Source organism: Entelurus aequoreus, linkage group LG18, assembly GCF_033978785.1.
Source record: "Entelurus aequoreus isolate RoL-2023_Sb linkage group LG18, RoL_Eaeq_v1.1, whole genome shotgun sequence".
In the NCBI taxonomy this organism is placed as follows: domain Eukaryota; kingdom Metazoa; phylum Chordata; class Actinopteri; order Syngnathiformes; family Syngnathidae; genus Entelurus; species Entelurus aequoreus.
Genome location: NC_084748.1, coordinates 3,312,548 through 3,333,860, shown reverse-complemented (window position 1 = coordinate 3,333,860; position 21,313 = coordinate 3,312,548). Strand labels below are relative to the sequence as shown.

The window sequence follows — 21,313 nt, the reverse complement described above, 5'->3', positions numbered from 1 at the left end:
GTTGTCGGTGCGAAATGGACGTATTTTTCGAACGTAGTCAGCAACAACAGTACACAGCCGGCGCTTCTTTGTTTACATTCCCGAAAGATGCAGTCAAGATGGAAGAACTCGGATAACAGAGACTCTAACCAGGAGGACTTTTGATTTGGATACACAGACGCCTGTAGAGAACTGGGACAACACAGACTCTTACCAGGATTACTTTGATTTGGATGACAAAGACGCAGACGTGCTACTGTGAGTATGCAGCTTTGGCTTTTTTTTGCGTATGTACGTAACTTTTTTAAAATATATAAGCTTTATGAACCTTGGGTTAGGTGAACGGTCTTTTGGGCTGAGTGATTGTGTGTGTTGATCATGTGTTTGAATTGTATTGGCGTGTTCTATGGAGCTAGGAGCTAGCAGAGGAGCTAGGAGCTAGCATAACACGTACCGTACCGTATGTGCGCGTCACGTACGTAACTTTTTAAAAATATATAAGCTTTATGAACCTTGGGTTAGGTGAACGGTCTTTTGGGCTGAGTGATTGTGTGTGTTGATCAGGTGTTTGAATTGTATTGGCGTGTTCTATGGAGCTAGGAGCTAGCAGAGGAGCTAGGAGCTAGCATAACAAACACGCAGGTGTTATTATGCAGGATTAATTTGTGGCATATTAAATATAAGCCTGGTTGTGTTGTGGCTAATAGAGTATATATATGTCTTGTGTTTATTTACTGTTGTAGTCATTCCCAGCTGAATATCAGGTACCGTGAGTATGCAGCCTTGGCTGCTAAACATTCGATAACTTGACCGTATGTGCGCGTCACGTACGTAACTTTTTAAAAATATATAAGCTTTATGAACCTTGGGTTAGGTAAACGGTCTTTTGGGCTGAGTGATTGTGTGTGTTGATCAGGTGTTTGAATTGTATTGGCGTGTTCTATGGAGCTAGCAGCTAGCAGAGGAGCTAGGAGCTAGCATAACAAACACGCAGGTGTTTTTATGCAGGATTAATTTGTGGCATATTAAATATAAGCCTGGTTGTGTTGTGGCTAATAGAGTATATATATGTCTTGTGTTTATTTACTGTTGTAGTCATTCCCAGCTGAATATCAGGTCACCCCCGGCTCTCACAGCATCTTCCCTATCTGAATAGCTTCAACTCCCCACTAGTCCTTCACTTGCACTTTACTCATCCACAAATCTTTCATCCTCGCTCAAATTAATGGGGAAATTGTCGCTTTCTCGGTCCGAATCTCTCTCACTTCATGCGGCCATCATTGTAAACAATAGGGAACTTTGCGTATATGTTCAACTGACTACGTCACGCTACTTCCGGTAGGGGCAAGCCTTTTTTTTATCAGATACCAAAAGTTGCAATCTTTATCGTCGTTGTTCTATACTAAATCCTTTCAGCAAAAATATGGCAATATCGCGAAATGATCAAGTATGACACATAGAATAGATCTGCTATCCCCGTTTAAATAAAAAAAATTCATTTCAGTAGGCCTTTAATTTGAGCGAGGATGAAAGATTTGTGGATGAGTAAAGTGCAAGTGAAGGACTAGTGGGGAGTTGAAGCTATTCAGATAGGGAAGATGCTGTGAGAGCCGGGGGTGACCTGATATTCAGCTGGGAATGACTACAACAGTAAATAAACACAAGACATATATATACTCTATTAGCCACAACACAACCAGGCTTATATTTAATATGCCACAAATTAATCCTGCATAATAACACCTGCGTGTTTGTTATGCTAGCTCCTAGCTCCTCTGCTAGCTCCTAGCTCCATAGAACACGCCAATACAATTCAAACACCTGATCAACACACACAATCACTCAGCCCAAAAGACCGTTCACCTAACCCAAGGTTCATAAAGCTTATATATTTTTAAAAAGTTACGTACGTGACGCGCACGTACGGTACGGTACGTGTTATGCTAGCTCCTAGCTCCTCTGCTAGCTCCTAGCTCCATAGAACACGCCAATACAATTCAAACACATGATCAACACACACAATCACTCAGCCCAAAAGACCGTTCACCTAACCCAAGGTTCATAAAGCTTATATATTTTTAAAAAGTTACGTACGTGACGCGCACGTAGGTACGGTACGTGTTATGCTAGCTCCTAGCTCCTCTGCTAGCTCCTAGCTCCATAGAACACGCCAATACAATTCAAACACATGATCAACACACACAATCACTCAGCCCAAAAGACCGTTCACCTAACCCAAGGTTCATAAAGCTTATATATTTTTAAAAAGTTACGTACATACGCAAAAAAAAGCCAAAGCTGCATACTCACAGTAGCACGTCTGCGTCTTTGTCATCCAAATCAAAGTAATCCTGGTAAGAGTCTGTGTTGTCCCAGTTCTCTACAGGCGTCTGTGTATCCAAATCAAAAGTCCTCCTGGTTAGAGTCTCTGTTATCCGAGTTCTTCCATCTTGACTGCATCTTTCGGGAATGTAAACAAAGAAGCGCCGGCTGTGTACTGTTGTTGCTGACTACGTTCGAAAAATACGTCCATTTCGCACCGACAACTTTCTTCTTTGCTTGCTTGGCTTCCTTCTCCATAATGCAATGAACATGATTGAAACAGATTCACGAACACAGATGTCCAGAATACTGTGGAATTATGAAATGAAAACAGAGCTTTTTCGTATCGGCTTCAATGTGGAAGGCATACCCGTGTTCGCCGGGCTACGTCACACGCATACGTCATCCTCAGAGGCGTTTCGAACCGGAAGTTTAGCGGCAAATTTAAAATGTCACTTTATAAGTTAACCCGGCCGTATTGGCATGTGTTATAATGTTAAGATTTCATCATTGATATATAAACTATCAGACTGCGTGGTCGGTAGTAGTGGGTTTCAGTAGGCCTTTAAAAAATGTATTGTCATTTGTATTAATTTGATGGGTAGTGTTGCGTTTGGACCAGATGTTCCGCCAAGGGAATTTAAGTTACTGGTCAATCCCAAGTTCTTTCTAATGACATATATGCAGAGTATGAGTGAAGACCCCAACAGAATTGGTATTTTGCAATTTATTCCAAAGCTTTGGAGAGACCAACCTAAAAACAACACATTCAAATCGCGTCGCCAAGTTGATCTAACACAATTACGGAAGCGCTCTCTTCTTCAATATGCCAATAGCCCCCACCCTTCAGAAGGAATACACAAGTCTATTGTTCTACTCAGGATGAGATGAAAAAAAGGAGTACTTCTACTCCCCACATTCCCAAGCTCAAGGTAATTCACAGTGCACCATTGGACATGAGAGGGAGAAAAAATAGAAAGAGTACAAATGGAAAATACTAGTTACCGTATTTCCTTGAAATGCCGCAGGGGCGCTAATTAATTTAAAACCTCTTCTCACTCCTGCGTTTACTAAAAGCATGCGGGATGGGCAAGCATGCGCTAATTATTTTAAAACCTCTTCTTACTACGGCACTTACCTTATCATGAAAAGCACATTTAATAAAAAAAACGTTATTATGGTCTTACCTTTACTTATAAATGATGTCCATGTGCAGCTGCTTCTGATCAAAGGCAGTCTTCCTTATCTTTCTTCAGTTTTAAAAGTCTCTGGAGATATTCCTTTAATTATTACCTCCTGCTTCAATTGAAAGTCCAGTTTAGAAAACTGTTTTATTTTAGATATGTAATCCTCCATGGTAAAAGTGCAAGCAAACGATCGCGGCTCACGCTTGCTGCTTGTTGTCTTCTTCTGCAGCACCGGTCTTCTGCAGTACTGGTAGTCGCAAGAAGGATCACTAGCGCCCTCTACCACCAGGAGGCGGGAGTCATTTAATGACTCATATTTGACCCGGCGGAAGTGCCAAGCATGCGCTAATTATTTTGCGAAACGAGTTTGACCCGGCTGTAATTCTAGGCAGGCGAATACTATATTCCCGGCGGCAATTCAAGGAAATACGGTATTTCAAATATGACCATAGGTGTGTGTATATACATATATATATATGTATATATATATATATATGTATATATATCCGTCAGTAGTTTGCTGTAAAACCATAAGTCAAGCAGATATTTAAGTATTTATTTTCATCCATCCATCTTCTTCCGCTTATCCGAGGTTGGGTCGCGGGGGCAGCAGCCTAAGCAGGGAAGCCCAGACTTCCCTCTCCCCAGCCACTTCGTCCAGCTCTTCCCAGGAGATCCTGAGGCGTTCCCAGGCCAGCCGGGAGACATAGTCTTCCCAACGTGTCCTGGGTCTTCCCCGTGGCCTCCTACCGGTCGAAAAAACAGAAGCTAAAATGAAGAATTAAATTAAAATGTATTTATTATTCTTTACAATAAAAAAATTAAATTTACTTGAACATTGATTTAAATTGTCAGGAAAGAAGAGGAAGGAATTTAAAAGGTAAAAAGGTATATGTGATTAAAAATCCTAAAATCATTTTTAAGGTTGTATTTTTTCTCTAAAATTGTCTTTCTGAAAGTTATAAGAAGCAAAGTAAAAAAATTAATGAATTTATTTAAACAAGTGAAGACCAAGTCTTTAAAATATTTTCTTGGATTTTCAAATTCTATTTGAGTTTTGTCTCTCTTAGAATTAAAAATGTCGGGCAAAGCGAGACCAGCTTGCTAGTAAATAAATACAATTTAAAAAAATAGAGGCAGCTCACTGGTAAGTGCTGCTATTTAAGCTATTTTTAGAAAAGGCCGGCGGGCTACTCATCTGGTCCTTACGGGCTACCTGGTGCCCGCGGGCACCGCGTTGGTGACCCCTGGTCTGGAGTGTTCTGTAGGAGTCCAGTGATCCCTCCGTATGGCAGAAATCCACCTATGCACTATGCACTAAGTAGCGGGGGAAAGACACAATTTGATCTGTTTCTTCTTCGGTAGTTGCTTCAGGTCTTTCCGGTGCACCACTGTTGATGTAGCGCCTCTATGGTGGCGCAACGCTGCAACTGCAGTTCAAATACGTAGCTGCCGCAGAGGGACATCAATCGCTCAATCAACACAGACGGAGCTTTACGCTGTGTTGAGCGGGCAATTTTGAACCCAGGGAAAACCCTGCTAAATCATCAATTGTTAAGATAGTTTGTCATAAAAGTCTAAGGCAAGGGTTTTCAAAGTGTGATAAGCTAATGCCAGTTATAGAGATTGACCCATTTGATGTTTGGCATTTTCACGTATTTCAGTATCGGTCTTTTTTTGTATTTTTTTTTAACAACTATAAGAGAGCTATATCAGCAGATACAATATATACACATACGATACGGGTATTTGTTATTGAAAAAATAGTTAGTGAAGACGACAAACAATAACCTCAAGCACAAGCCCGCTTGCCTTGCATGGTAGTTATCTTTTTGCTGGTGCCCAATTTTCTATTTATGTAATACATTTAAAACTAGAGATGTCCGATAATATCGGTCTGCCGATATTATCGGCCGATAAATGCGTTAAAATGTAATATCGGAAATTATCGGTATCGTTTTTTCTATTATCAGTATCGGGGGTTTTTGGGGGGGTTTTTTTGTTAGTTTTTAATTAAATCCACATAAAAAACACAAGATACACTTACAATTAGTGCACCAACCCAAAAAACCTCCCTCCCCCATTCACACTCATTCACACAAAAGGGTTGTTTCTTTCTGTTATTAATATTCTGCTTCCTACATTATATATCAATATATATCAATACAGTCTGCAAGGGATACAGTCCGTAAGCACACATGATTGTGCGTGCTGCTGCTCCACTAATAGTACTAACCTTTAACACTTAATTTTACAAATTTTCATTAATTACTAGTTTCTATGTAACTGTTTTTATATTGTTTTACTTTCTTTTTTATTCAAGAACATTTTTTTAATTTATTTATCTTATTTTATTTTATTCATTTTTTAAAAAAGTACCTTATCTTCACCATACCTGGTTGTCCAAATTAGGCATAATAATGTGTTAATTCCACGACTGTATATATCGGTTGATATCGGTATCGGTTGATATCGGTAATTAAAGAGTTGGACAATATCGGCATATCGGCAAAAAGCCATTATCGGACATCCCTATTTAAAACTAAACAAAAAAACTGTCAGTAGGGCTGTGAATGTTTGGGTGTCCCACGATTCGATTCAATATCGATTCTTGGGGTCACGATTCGATTCAAAATCGATTTTTTTTTCCCAATTCAACACGATTCTCGATTCAAAAACGTTTTTTTCCCGATTGAAAAGGATTGTCTATTCATTCAGTACATAGATTTCAGCAGGATCTACCCCAGTCTGCTGACATGCAAGCAGAGTAGTAGATTTTTGTAAAAAGCTTTTATAATTGTAAAGGACAATGTTTTATCAACTGATTCCAATAATGTACATTTGTTTGAACTATTAAATAATCAAAAATATGACTTATTTTATCTTTGTGAAAATATTGGACACAGTGTGTGATGCAAGTGTAAGCCACTGTGACACTATTGTTCTTTTTCTTTAATTGTATAAATGTCTAATGATAATGTCAATGAGGGATTTTTAATCACTGCTATCGTATTACCTTGAATAGCCGCAGGGGCGCTAATTAATTTAAAACCTCCTGTCACTCCGGCGTTTACCGGAAGCGGGCAGGATGGCCATGCATGCGGTAATTATTTTAAAACCTCTTCTCACTCCGGCGTTTACCAAAAGGAATGCGGTAAATTTAGGCGTGCGCTTTGAGTGTGATGTAAGCATACGCTCATGAAAAGCACATTTAATTAAAAAAAAACGTTATTATGGTCTTACCTGTACTTATAAATGGAGTCCATTTGCAGCTCCTTCTGACCAAAAGCATCGATAACTTGTTTATAGAAGTCTTCCTTATTTTCTTTCTTCAGTTTTAAAAGTCTCTCTGTCTCGATGGAGATATTCCTTTAATTTTACCTCCTGCTTCCATTGAAAGTCCAGTTTAGAAAACTGTTTTACTTTAGATACCGGTATGTAATCCTCCATGTTAAAAAAAAAAAATCTCTTGCTGCGTGTGTTCACTTCTTCTGCAGTACCGGAAGTCGCAAGAAGGATCACTAGCACGGTAGCGCCCTCAACCACCAGGAGGCGGGAGTCATTTCATGACTTATACAGTATTTGACACACGCAGCTACGGTGTATTAATAAAACATAGCTGCTTACTGTTCTTTTTAGCATACTGTACCGGTATTCAATAGCTTGGACCTTAAATCCTACTGAATACCGGTAGCTCTTTATCTTTTTTCCTTTGTGCGATTGCAAACTACTGAAATCAGCTTCCTCCATTTTGAAAATGAGGACAGGTAAAGCGTCACTTGTGACGTAACGAATTTGACCCGGTGGAAGTTCTAGCCATATGCTAAATATTTTGCAAAACGAGTTTGACCCAGTGAAAATTATAGACATGCGATAATAAAATTAATATTTTGCGAAACGAATTTGATCCGGCGTTAATAATGAACCGGCGATAAGGCCAAGCATGCGTTAATTATTTTGAGAAACGAGTTTGCCCCGGCAGTAATTCTAGTCGTGCGAATACTATATTCCCTGCGCCAATTCAAGGAAATACGGTATGTTGAAATTGTAACTAATATTGATACTGTTGTTGATAATATTCATTTTTGTTTCACTACTTTTGGTTTGTTCTGTGTGGTGTTTGTGTCTCCTCTCAATTGCTCTGTTTATTGCAGTTCTGAGTGTTGCTGGGTCGGTTTGGTTTTGGAATTGGATTGCATTGTTATGGTATTGCTGTGTATTGTTTTGTTGGATTGATTAATTTAAAAAAAAAAAAATTTTTAAACGAGAATCGATTCTGAATCGCACAACGTGAGGATCGCGATTCGAATTTGAATCGATTTTTTTCCCACACCCCTAGAAATTACACATTGCACACACTGTATGTGACTTGCCTCTATTAATGCCCTCTACTGGTCAAATTTAGCGCTACATGTATTAAACGAGGTAGAGTTACTCTCAGACAAATACAAAAGACATCACAAAGTCAGCCATTTAATTACAAAACAAACTAAATATCTTTATGCACAATGTCTACTTACAAATGTCTGACCAAGTTTCGTGATGAAACTTACACGCTGTGTTGCTGTTTGTCTGAATCTTGTGTCCGTCGCTTCAAACGTCCGCCAGAAAACAATGACTCGAGCACTTGCTCGGGGCAGAACATTCATACTTTGTAGTCCAGTCGTTGTTAAAAGTCAGATTTTTGCAATTTATTAAGATTTTTTTTTTTTTCCTGTAGTAGAAAATTTGCCCTTTAGTTACCTCTCAAACTGATATTAATTCAAAACTACAAAGTGTTCTGTGTGTGTGTGTGTGTGTGTGTGTGTGTGTGTGTGTGTGTGTGTGTGTGTGTGTGTGTGTGTGTGTGTGTGTGTGTGTGTGTGTGTGTGTGTGTGTGTGTGTGTGTGTGTGTGTGTGTGTGTGTGTGTGTGTGTGTGTGTGTGTGTGTGTGTGTGTGTGTGTGTGTGTGTGTGTGTGTGTGTGTGTGTTTCCTAAAATCCCAGCCTGACTGTTCTACTGAACTGTTTGGAAATCATCAAGCTTGAAAGCAAATAACTGAATAATGAATCAAACTGTGCTTCACTTATAACAAAACTCAATTTTTATTAATATTTAAATATTTATTTATTTATTTATCTGTTATTTTACTAAAATTATCAACTCAAACTGCCATTTTACTTCTTCAGACGGAGAAAAACCGTCCACTAACTTTGTAATACCAAACTAAACTAATCCTATGCTATTGTAATTTATGATCACATTTGCTACGCTAACAATGACACACTTTTCTGGCTCACGTCTATCATGCAACACGTCACACAACCTCCTCACACATACAGAGTAGGGCTGCAACTAACGATTAATTTGATAATCGATTAATCTGTCGATTATTACTTCGATTAATCGGTTAATGATCGGATAAAAGAGAAAAACTACATTTCTATCCTTTCCAGTATTTTATTGAAAAAACCCAGCATACTGGCACCATGTTGTGGACATTGGGGGTGCAGCATACACCAACAATAACACAGAAATGTAACTCATCAGATCAGAACTGAATCAGATATTGTACACGTTTCTGTTGTGAATAATAAAGGATTCATTTTAGGCTGCCTCTGAATAATAGCATGAAATATTCCAGCACCTTCATAACGTTTAGTTATACTAAAGCGTCACTCAAATCTAAATATATTTATATAGCTTTATCGGCCCGGCTACATTGATCCATTATGAAACCAACCTGAGATATTTCTGTCTGTTACGTTTATTTCCAAATTGGTAACCGTGCGTTTTCTCTCTCAAAACGGAGTCAAATGTGCCGGAGACACATTATCCGCCCCGCGTTGCAACAAAGGCATAACGTTAACGTTACTCACAAAAAAGCTGAACTCATGAATGCTTGTTGCCACTATGGACTTAAAAAGTTACGTACCATGAGTTCCTCCCTTCATCCATGGCTGCAAGCAATGTTGTACTTCCGTGCCATTTTGCAGGAAACGCTCTTCTTTGAAGTCTTTAAAGTAAAGTGTTCCCACACTTTTGACGACTTAGGTCGTACACTTTTCTCCATTGAAGCAATAACCTCAAGATGTTTCTCCGCTAAACTATCGGTAGTGTTTTCCTGCGCCATTTTTCGAATGTTTTCCAGCAAAAGAGACGCCGTCGTCACGTGAGCTGCACATGACCATCATTGGCTAGCTTACGCCACCTCATGAGACGTAGCCTCAGCGCCGCCCTGGCGCTGTTTTGTACTGTTTTTGTACTTACTTTGATTATTGTTTCTCAGCTGTTTATAAATGTTGCCGTTTATAAATAAAGGTTTATAAAACAACAAAATTACCCAAAAAAAATCAAAAAAAGCGCATGCGCATAGCATAGTTCCAACGAATCGATGAATAAATTAATCGCCAACTATTTTGATAATCGATTTTAATCGATTAAATCGATTAGTTGTTGCAGCCCTAATACAGAGTCAAAACAAATAGCCTTTACACAGCCTCTCCTATTAGTAGCTTAATATGTTCAAACACCTACAAAAATACGTCTGCAGATCACAAAAGCCTATATAGTTCTAGCGTTATTTTAAATCAACCATCACAGAACAAATCGAGTGTCGAAACAAGGTCTGCTTGACCTAGATCGATAACACGGACACACGACCAAAAACAAACAGAAACTCCTCTTATCTCAGTTAATCAAACATCTACTACACATGGAAGTTTGAATGAGTATTCTTCTTCTACTCACCCACTGCTGCTTCACTGTGACACACACGCCTCGCTGTTGCCCCCTGCCAGGTGGCGGGAGTACTGCTTATGTGATCAACCCTAGTTTGAATGGTTCCATCAAACCTATTTGGGTTTGGCCAAATTAAAAGCTCTGAGGACCGCCAGTTGAATAGACCTGCCTTATAGCCTTTAGTACAGTATATGTTCCCACTTTATTGATACTGTGTGCAATACTTTGTTGTGTATTCTAAACCTGACTCAACTACGAGTTATGCCGACTAACACAGCTGTTTGTATTTTGCCTTTAGCTGCCTACCGCCTTCAGAGGAAGAAGCATGGAAAGATAAACAGCGGAAGAAGCTTCATAAGGACTCGGCACTGGATGTTGTCTTTAGCTCTCTCTGCCCAGCACATTGTTCCCTACTCTACCAGATGCTGAAGGTAGCGCACAAGGAAAGATTGCTCTCCTCCCCTGATAGAGTCTTAACGGAAGCTAACTGCTGTCACCGTGGAGGGAAGAGCAACTCCTTCCACTTGTCCGGTTGTGGTCACCGAGGCTGCGAAAGCACAATGTGCCATCCGAGACACGCGATACCCCATCGTTGCATTTCTAAATTCCCGTTTAAGGACTATCAAAGTGTTGCTCAAAACAACTGCTGTATGCAAAGGTGCAGAATGGACACGTTCACTATGGTTTGCCGCAAGAGTCTGCACTGTATTTCCTGCCAAGGTCTGTCCGTAGATCCCATCCACGTTGTCTGTCCCTTTGAGTCTTGCGCTCCAATCTCCTGCAAGAATCACGACCCCCGCTCTTGTTTGTGTGTTCCAAACCACACCTGTTCGACACAGCTGAAGAACACTCCGGAGACAGGAGATGCAGATCCCCCTTGTCCAGCCCTGAGAAGGCAGCAGAGCCCTTCGCCTCCCCCGCTTTCTCCAATCCCTTTTGATGTTGATAAGATGCCGGATGAAATGCCACCTTCCCTGCTTCACCATAAACAAGATGAGGCGGCCCGAGTTCCAGACGCAGAAATAACAAATGAGATAGAGTTCAGGAAGAACCGAAGTGGAACTTCACTGCAAGATGTTGTCAATCGCTTCAGTGAGAAACTTGACACCATCAGACCGCCAGAGAGGAACCCAGCTCTGGCCTACCCAGCCAGCCATCTGCCGGAAAAGGAGCAGCTAGAGTCCTCTTCCATCAGTCAAAACTCCCAATTTCACACAGACAGTCATCTGACCGAAATCATCACTACCGTTCTTCACACACGCAGCGCCAGTGACTATAACCTCAGCGATCTGTTCAATCGCCACGATAGCCAAGAACCCAAGTCGCCCAACACACGCTTGCGTCGTCGCCAGGAAGTCCTGGCAGCTCTGGCGACACCGGCTGATGGTACTACAACCCGAAGGCAAAGCCTGCAAATTAAACGAGACCTTGCGATGTATGACCTTTCATACAATCGAAAAAAGGTTGCACAGGCAAGGAAATCCCAATTAAAAGAAGTTAATGCAGTAAATACATCAAGCACTTTGTTGGACTCGAATGTCATCCACGATGTAGCAGGAACCGAGTTGAATATGCACAATCCAAGAGTTATGGTGGTACCATTAAGTATTAACTCTGTCATCAACAAAATCAATGATAAAATACAAACAGAGGAAAGATCTGCGAATAAAAAAGACCCAACTTCCCCAGACCTGCAGAGCAAAAGGTTTGAGGGCAAGGTTAATGATGCCATGATTCTTGAAAATGCTAGCGGTGCCACTAATGAATGTAATGATAGACCAGATGGAAGCCATAATACCATTAATGACAGTCATCCAGATCAGACATCCCCTGCAAAAGAGTCAAGGCGATCCAGGAGGAACATAGTCCCTCCACAACGATTTGCCTCTTACGTCACAGAACCCAGGAAGATGTTCTTCGTAGCTTGCTTCTCTGAAAGCATCTTCAACCAGCAAACACACAAAGAAGAGGACCTCACATCAACCACCTCCGATGCCTTATTGAAAAATGTGCATGTTGAGCATGCTTCACTGCAGTCCTCAGAAGAGGACTTTTCCTCATGTGACCTCCCCCAGGCTTTAGACTCTGCCAATAAAGAAGAACACAGTTCATGCCATGCAGAATCAAACGAGGAACCCCAAACTGTAGCACAAACATCTCCAAAAAGACTATCAGGCTCAAATACTGCATCAAGAAGACTCCAGTACTCAAATGTGGGTATGACTACCAGGTCTGCAACCTTTGCTAACACTCATTGTAACTCTCCAGTCCAGTACACAAGCCCAATAAAGTTAATGTTTGTATCACAGTTAATAGACAAAGAAGGCGTCAGATATCGACTTAAAGCCGCAAAGTCTGGATCAATTGCACAAGTAGGGGAACCCTTTGACCCGTGCAAAGAGTCCTCCTGGGCTGGGACACGAGAGAAGAAGCAACAAAAAAAAGCAAAGCATCAGTCAACTACCTCGCCTGGTAACACTGTACGCCCATCTCCAAAGTCAGGTTCTACTACACCAGCGACTTCCCCTTCCTTGTCACTTAGGTCCGCTTCCCGTCTCAAATCAGACTCGGTAGCAGACAACATTCCTTCCTTATCACCCAAGTCTGCTTCCTCACCAACTGTGCCTCTCTCATCTCCATGTAAGTCCACCTCTTCCCCACTAAAGTCAGTTTCCGTGTCACCCAAGTCAGCTTCTTCTACTCCACTTAAGTCATGTTCTAAGTCGCCCTCCTCGTCACCCAAGTCATCATCAGCGTCTGGTAAATCCACTACTTCACCCAAGCTTGTGTCGTCATCCCCTAAACTCGGCTCCAGAAGATCAGGAGAAAGTAGTCCAGCTGAGAACCAAAGATCACCAGGCGACTTGCAGTCTTTCCATGAAACAACTCCCCCCAAAAGACGTCCAGGCCGGCCAAAGAAACTTGGGCCGCATCTGGAGCAAAAAGTAAAGAGACCAATCGGTCGACCGCGAAAGCAGAAGCCAGAAGATGCTGTACTTGGGACGAAAGCCAACGTGCCTGACGTAACTGATGAGAATGTCAATAAGAACCTCAAAATTACAGTAGTCTATGGCCGTTCAAGAAGAAATAAACGAATGGTGTCAGAGAGCTTCGATAAACTTCAGACTGAATTCCAAGACGTCTGGCAAGCAGCAAGTCTGAAAAACAGATTGGGTGCAATAACAGAAAAGTCAGAGATAAACCTAGGTAGTTCTAAAATGTGTTCAGTTGACCTCAGTCCAATGAAAGAGACCAGGAGTGACCTTAAATGCCAGAAAAGAGATAAAGTTTTACCGTCAAGAAAACCTGGTAGACCTGCAAAAGTTAAGATCTCTGGAATCTCGGTAACTGTGACCACGGTGTCACCAAAGCAACGGAAGATTTTGATTGAGCGGTCTGCTGATAGACAAATGGAAAAGAAAGCACTCCTGCCAGAATTCCAAACTTCAAAAGAGCCCAGGAAAATTGGCAAACATTTGCAAGCAGAGGAACGAAGAGAACCCCAGAGTGTAAGTCAGAACCAACTGCCTAATGAGCCGGTAGCTGTCCGTCAGTCAAAGAGAGTGAGCAAGCCATCCTTTTATTTCTTGCACGCCGTTGCCACCGCCACAACTAGATCATACAGTCACAGTAACGCTCTACTACGGCGCTCCAAAAAACTTCTGCTCAACAAGGCCAGCCAAGAAAGGAAACAAGAAGAGAAGCAGAGTAGAATAGAACGTTCTGGAATGAAAAGACAACACTGTGACCAAGAGAGGAAGAAAATCTCTCAAGAACTTAACCGAGTGGCAGGTGTTTCTGTGGAATCAATCTTTGCTCCAGAGGAAGCGGTCCGCTGGTGGCCGGCGTCCGCCGAAGAAAAGACCTTGAACCATGAGCTCGCCAGACGTATCCGCTTTTTCTCCAACTCCTGGGTCTCGAAGGCAGTGAAGAAACATGAAGTAGACATTGAAGTCAAAGTAGACACAGAAGAGAGCAAGTCTTCGGTGGTTCAAACGCTGTTCAACTGCAGCCCAAATAAACCCAGGTCATGTAGTTTGCCGCAGCTGTGCTCCTGGTTCATGCAAACCACAGAAACACAGTCCTTGGCCATCGTCAAGAAGACAAGCTCTCGCAACCCCTACGAAGTCATGCACTTCCCCCACTTGCTAAACAAGCAAGGCGTCAAGCATCAAAGTCCTCAGGCTGAACGACTTCACAGACACCTCAAGAAGTTCGCCAAGACTTTGCCCAAAAGCACCGTCCAGTTTGAACGAGCTAAAAGAAGAAGGGAGAAGAAAACGAAGGAGCCTCTGGCCGTCCGAAACATTAAACGACGACTCTTCGTTACCAGGATGGTGAGCCAAGGACGCCGTAGTCAATACCGAGCCACACTACTTCGGGCAAGGACACGATTCTCGTCCCCGCCAGTGAGAAAGAGGTGGGCACAAAAACAAAAACCTTCATGTAGGTTAAAATTGAAGGCGTCAAACCGACGAGCAGAAGAAGTCCAATCCCAGCGAGACCCAAACATGTCCTGTAACTCCCCGAGTGTACAATCACTGAAGGAATGCAGAGTATTCTTGAAAAAAATCGACAAATCCCCTGAGGAGTGGGACTCTTGGCCTTTGAAAGCGAATTCCAGGGAGTCCGCCTCTGCGTACGTGGACAGAGAGCTGCTCGGAGATTTTAAAGCTGTGAAAACAAGGAAGGTGAAAGTCAACGGCAGGACTGCAGATTCCGCACCTGAATCGCTCCAGATGCCGGAGAATAAAACACGTTCGGGGAGGCGGAAGGAAGGTCCTCATGATCCACCACCAGCTAAAAGGCTGCGACAATCGCGGATGAAGGGCTTAAGTGGACCAAGGTGGCGCGACTTTGTCTTGGGTAACTACCTCTCTTCATTCCTTTTACCGTATTGACCCCAGATTAGAATATCAATCAATGTTTATTTATATAGCCCTAAATCACAAGTGTCTCAAAGGGCTGTACAAGCCAGAAGAAGTGCTCTTCAATTTGGGGTAAAACAACCTTTAGAAGGGCCGGTTTGCAACCTCCAGAGTGCTAACTTTCACAGGTTTTGTAAGAATTATGTGAGCTAATAAGAGCGATTTGGCCAAGTTAAGTTATTAACGTCGGCTATTATTGAATGTAGTGTTCCTTCCTTTACATTTATTTAAAATCTATTGATGACTGCTTGCAAAGACGTATTATTTTGGCTCGTTAGACTTGTCACATGACCAATCCAACGTGAGCACCTTATGGCTCCATTTCACCAATCCAATATTTATATACATATGTCATGTAGTAACATAATAACATGTAATATTTACATGATGTAAGTATATATGTCATGTAGTAACATTCATAACATGTAATATATACATGATGTAAGTATATATGTCATGTAGTAACATTCATAATAACATGTCATATATACATGATGTAAGTATATATGTAGTATCTAGTAACATTCATAATAACATGTAATATATACATGATGCAAGTATATGTCATGTAGTAACATTCATAATAACATGTCATATATACATGATGTAAGTATATATGTCATGTAGTAACATTCATAATAACATCTTCATCGTATGGGCAGCTGTTTTCCGGCACCCGGACCTGAGGCCGAGGGTCTATGCCTTTTACCACCCCAGGCCCGGGGGGCCCTCCCGTTCATATGTCAGGACACACAGAAGTGAGCCAGGTCACCGAGCAGTCATCCAGGTCCGCCAGGCCACGCAAACCCTTAGGAGCACGATAAATCGGGCAACGCAGGATCACGTGGTCGGCAGTCTGCTCCTCCGCGCCACATTCACACGTCGCGTTAGGTGCTAAGCCCCACTGGAACATGTTTGAGCGAAAGCGACCGACACCAGTTCGGAGGCGGTTAAGCCTCACCCAGGCCACTCGTGGTAGTGAGAGGCCTGGTATTGAGCCGGTGTCAGGTATGAAGTCACGGAGTCTGGAGGAGATGGTATGCTCCAGGTCCGTGCTCCATTTGTGATTCGCCCAGTGAGCCGCCCTGATGTTGTTGTCACTGCATTGCTGCAGGAGCTTCAGGGCGGCTGGTACCAGTGGGTCTCTGGAGGGGAGGCGGGGCGTTGGCTCTGAGGAGAGTGTGAGCCTTTCATGGAGCAGGTGGTTCTCATCCATGTTTGCCCGGCCCGCCAGAGTTGCTACAGCACCTTGGCGACGAAGCTCAGCGGGTTGGATGCCTGCTAAGATGGGCAGTAGCTCCACAGGGGTGGGGCGCAGGCATCCAGTGATAACACGCAAGGCTTCGTTGATCGGGACATCAAGTTGTTTAGAGTGAGCACTGCGCGCCCAGACAGGTGCGCAGTACTCAGCAGTTGAGTAGACCAGGGCAAGTGCTGCTGTTCGCAGAGTTCTTGCCCCGGCACCCCAACCGGACCCGACCAACCGTCTCAGCAGTGAGACGCGGGTGTTGAGTTTCTTGCGTGTTGCCAAGAGGTGTTTACGGAAAGTGAGCGACCTGTCCAGGGTGACCCCAAGGTATTTAGGGTCAGGACGAGGGTCTTCAGGTGTAGGACGAGGCCGGCATAGGGTAAGGGAAGCCCCATCCGGCTTCCGCACCTCGAACCTGATCTCACGATCCGCTTCCCAATTGTATAGGTGGAAAGCTTGTGTCACCGTCTTGGATTCGCTGAGCTTCAATCTCCAGTTATGGAGGTAAGCCACTAAAGTCTCCATGTCCTGGCTTAGAGTTCCCTCCAAGGCCTGCCAGTCCCTGTCGGAGTGCAGCAGCGCGAGATCGTCTGCGTATGCGAACCTCCGTGAGACTGTGGCAGGCAGGTCGTATGTATAGATGTTATACAGGAGGGGAGCCAGGACAGATCCCTGGGGGACGCCATTTTTCAGGCGCCGCAACCTGCTTTTATCTCCGTTACTGGTGGTGAGAGTAAAGCTGCGGTTCCAGACAAGCTCCATGATCATTTTGACCATGTGCCTGTCTGGAAGCAGGCGGAGAAGTTTGCAGGTGAGGCCGCGGTGCCAGACTGTGTCATAGGCAGCAGTCAGGTCTATGAAGACGGCACCGGCCTTCTTTTTCGCCTCAAAGCAGTCCTCGATGTCCTGGGTAAGGAGGGCGACCTGATCCACCGTGGACTTCCCACGTCGAAAACCCGCCTGCTCCCGGGGGAGGTGGGGGTCTATGATGGGCTCGACACGGGCGTGAATCAGGCGCTCGAGGACTTTAAAGGGGACGCAGAGCAACGAGATTGGTCTGTAGCTCGTTACGTCATCCTTTGGCTTGTTCGGCTTGGGGATAGCGACAACAGTGGCCCTTCTCCAAATCCTGGGGATCCGGAGTTGGCGCAGGCAAGAAGACAGGAAAACTCTCAGCCAGGACTTCATTGCAGGGGCAGCGTGGAGCACGAGTTCTGGGCAGATGTTGTCAGGCCCAGCAGACTTGCCTGGTTTGGTATACTGGAGGGCAGCTGTGAACTCCTCCGGTGAAAACTCACCGGAGATGTTACACTCGCTAGATGTTGTTGTCCTCCAGAGGTCTGCAGTTTCCTGGCGCACCGCCCGGGAAAAATCTCGATTTATCCCGGTATATGCCCCGTTTTTCACAACCTGTGCTGCAATAGCATTTGCGGTAACGGGGCATGTTCGGGGTGCGCGCTCAGACCTACCAGTCAAGTTGTTCAAAGTGCTCCACGCGATACGGCTAGTGTGCGAGAAGTCGATGGAGTGGACTGCCTCTTTCCAGCGCTGGTGCCTCTTCCTTCCAAGAGTGGAAAGAAGGGCAGTGGCTGAATTGTTAGCCTCCGGGCCATAGGGAGCCCGGAGGAAGGCGCTGTAGAGGGTCTCGCACTCGCCATCCCAGCATGGTTTGTAGTTCTTACGCCGGCCGCGTGGGATGGCTTTTTTGGCCGCAGATGTTAGTGCCCTACAGAAGTCCTGGTATGCCTCGTCCACGTTGGGTGTGTCTGGTGGTGGGAGACACCGTGTGGACTTGTTGGTATGGAGGCGATAGAGTTTCCAATTGGCCTTCCGGAAGTTCCATCGCTTCATCGGTCCGCTCGGAACTGTTGTCACGAGGTCGGGCACCGATATCAGCGACGGTCGGTGGTGCGACCTGGGGAACATTCCTAGAACACGTCTGTCGGGGAGCTGGGTGTCCACACCGACACTCACGAAAGCCAGGTCAGGGTTCGTGTCAGTGTTATGCCGAGCGGAGTGAAAGCTGGCTGGGCCCTTCGGGTTGTAGAGAAGGTTGAGCGAGTTGCGCTCTGCCCAGTCAGAAAGAGTTTCCCCGCTCGGTGAGGTGGTACTGTATCCCCACCGTGTATGCCGGCAGTTGAAATCACCAGCATATACACACGGTGGTTCAAGCACTGGCAGTGACACTGGCGTGAGTTGTGAGGGTGGTGGTTTGTAGACGTTGACAATTTTGATGTCGCCAACGTCCACTCGCAGCCACTCGATCTCGGAGTTGTCCGGTGATCGATCGGCGAGGGTCCAGCTCAGATCGTTGTGGACAAACGTGGCAAGGCCATGCTTCTTGCTCAGGATTGACCCAGCTAGCGTGAAGTTGGTGATCGCTAGCTTGTCCGCTGTTGGGCGGTGGGTTTCCTGAAGGAGGATGACCATGGCTTGGGTGGTGTGGGCCATGTGCTCGATGACGGATGTTTTGGCATCTGTGAGCCCTTCAACGTTCAGTTGCAGTATTCTTGGTTGGAGACCGGCAGCAGTGTTGCTACCAGATCTCCGCCCAGACTGCCCCTGGACGCCAGAACGGGAGGGTACCCGAGTTGAAAGTTTTTTGTTTCGCCGCGTTGCCATGGAGTAGAGCAGCGCGGTTACTTGCAGGGATCACGGCGTGAACGTAAACTTTCTCGATCCCTCATAATAACATGTAATATATACATGTAAGTATATATGTCATGTAGTGACATTCATAATATGTAATATATACATGATGTAAGTATATATGTCATGTAGTAACATTCATAATAACATGTAATATATACATGATGTAAGTATATATGTCATGTAGTAACATTCATAATAACATGTAATATATACATGATGTAAGTATATGTGTCATGTAGTAACATTCATAATAACATGTAATATATACATGATGTAAGTATATATGTCATGTAGTGACATTCATAATAACATGTAATATATACATGATGTAAGTATATATGTCATGTAGTGACATTCATAATAACATGTAATATATACATGATGTAAGTATATATGTCATGTAGTAACATTCATAATAACATGTAATATATACATGATGTAAGTATATATGTCATGTAGTGACATTCATAATAACATGTAATATATACATGATGTAAGTATATATGTCATGTAGTAACATTCATAATAACATGTAATATATACATGATGTAAGTATATATGTCATGTAGTGACATTCATAATAACATGTAATATATACATGATGTAAGTATATATGTCATGTAGTGACATTCATAATAACATGTAATATATACATGATGTAAGTATATATGTCATGTAGTAACATTCATAATAACATGTAATATATACATGATGTAAGTATATGTGTCATGTAGTAACATTCATAATAACATGTAATATATACATGATGTAAGTATATATGTCATGTAGTAACATTCATAATAACATGTAATATATACATGATGTAAGTATATGTGTCATGTAGTAACATTCATAATAACATGTAATATATACATGATGTAAGTATATATGTCATGTAGTAACATTCATAATAACATGTAATATATACATGATGTAAGTATATATGTCATGTAGTAACATTCATAATAACATGTAATATATACATGATGTAAGTATATATGTCATGTAGTAACATTCATAATAACATGTAATATATACATGATGCAAGTATATATGTCATGTAGTAACATTCATAATATGTAATATATACATGATGTAAGTATATATGTCATGTAGTAACATTCATAATAACATGTAATATATACATGATGCAAGTATATATGTCATGTAGTAACATTCATAATATGTAATATATACATGATGTAAGTATATATGTCATGTAGTAACATTCATAATAACATGTAATATATACATGATGTAAGTATATATGTCATGTAGTAACATTCATAATAACATGTAATATATACATGATGTAAGTATATATGTCATGTAGTAACATTCATAATAACATGTAATATATACATGATGTAAGTATATGTGTCATGTAGTAACATTCATAATAACATGTAATATATACATGATGTAAGTATATATGTCATGTAGTAACATTCATAATAACATGTAATATATACATGATGTAAGTATATATGTAGTATCTAGTAACATTCATAATAACATGTAATATATACATGATGTAAGTATATATGTCATGTAGTAACATTCATAATAACATGTAATATATACATGATGTAAGTATATATGTCATGTAGTAACATTCAAAATAACATGTAATAAATATATATATCATGTAAGTATATATGTAATATCTAGCAACATTCATAATATGTAATATTTATAGTACTTTGGTAATGATATGGCGGCGTATTAATTTCACAGACAAATCAAAACGTTCACTTTCCCTTCAACAACAACAAGAAGAAGACTACTAAACATGACAGACTTCATGAGAGACAACTGTAGTGGGAAAGTCAGAGTCTTAAACAGTTATAAAAGAGAATTGGTTACAAGAGTTTACTTACCCAATCAGATGGTACACAGTTGGATTGGAAAGATATGTTTATGGCCACAGTATCTTATGAGACGGAAGATGGTACATCCTCGAAGGAATTAGAAAGAATTCATTCACACCTGGTGGTGGTAAGCTACTTTCGTAGCCACAGCTGCCCTGGGGTAGACTGACGGATGTACAGCTTAAGTTGTTCAACAGTCTCCCTTCTCATATTTTAGCCTTCACACATTTTCAATGTCTGGACTACAGGCAGGCCAGTCTAGTACCCGCACTATATAAATATAAATATAAATATAAATATATATATATATATATATATATATATATAAATATAAATATATATATATATATATATATATATATAAATATATATATATATATATATATAAATATATATATATATATA

At 42.1% G+C, this 21,313-nt stretch overlaps 1 protein-coding gene across 2 annotated transcripts in view; it reads left to right on the top strand.

The window, feature by feature from the left end:
• Nucleotides 1-21,313, top strand: part of lcorl (ligand dependent nuclear receptor corepressor-like) — a 78,181-nt gene that overhangs the window by 50,124 nt on the left and 6,744 nt on the right. For both annotated transcript variants that reach the window (XR_009821808.1, XM_062026301.1), the window contains exon 7: nucleotides 10,507-15,074. Coding sequence is in view for 1 of the 2 variants with exons in the window: in XM_062026301.1 (XP_061882285.1) it covers nucleotides 10,507-15,074 (4,568 nt within the window). In the remaining variant the exon portion in view is untranslated. The remainder of the gene's footprint in view (nucleotides 1-10,506; nucleotides 15,075-21,313) is intronic.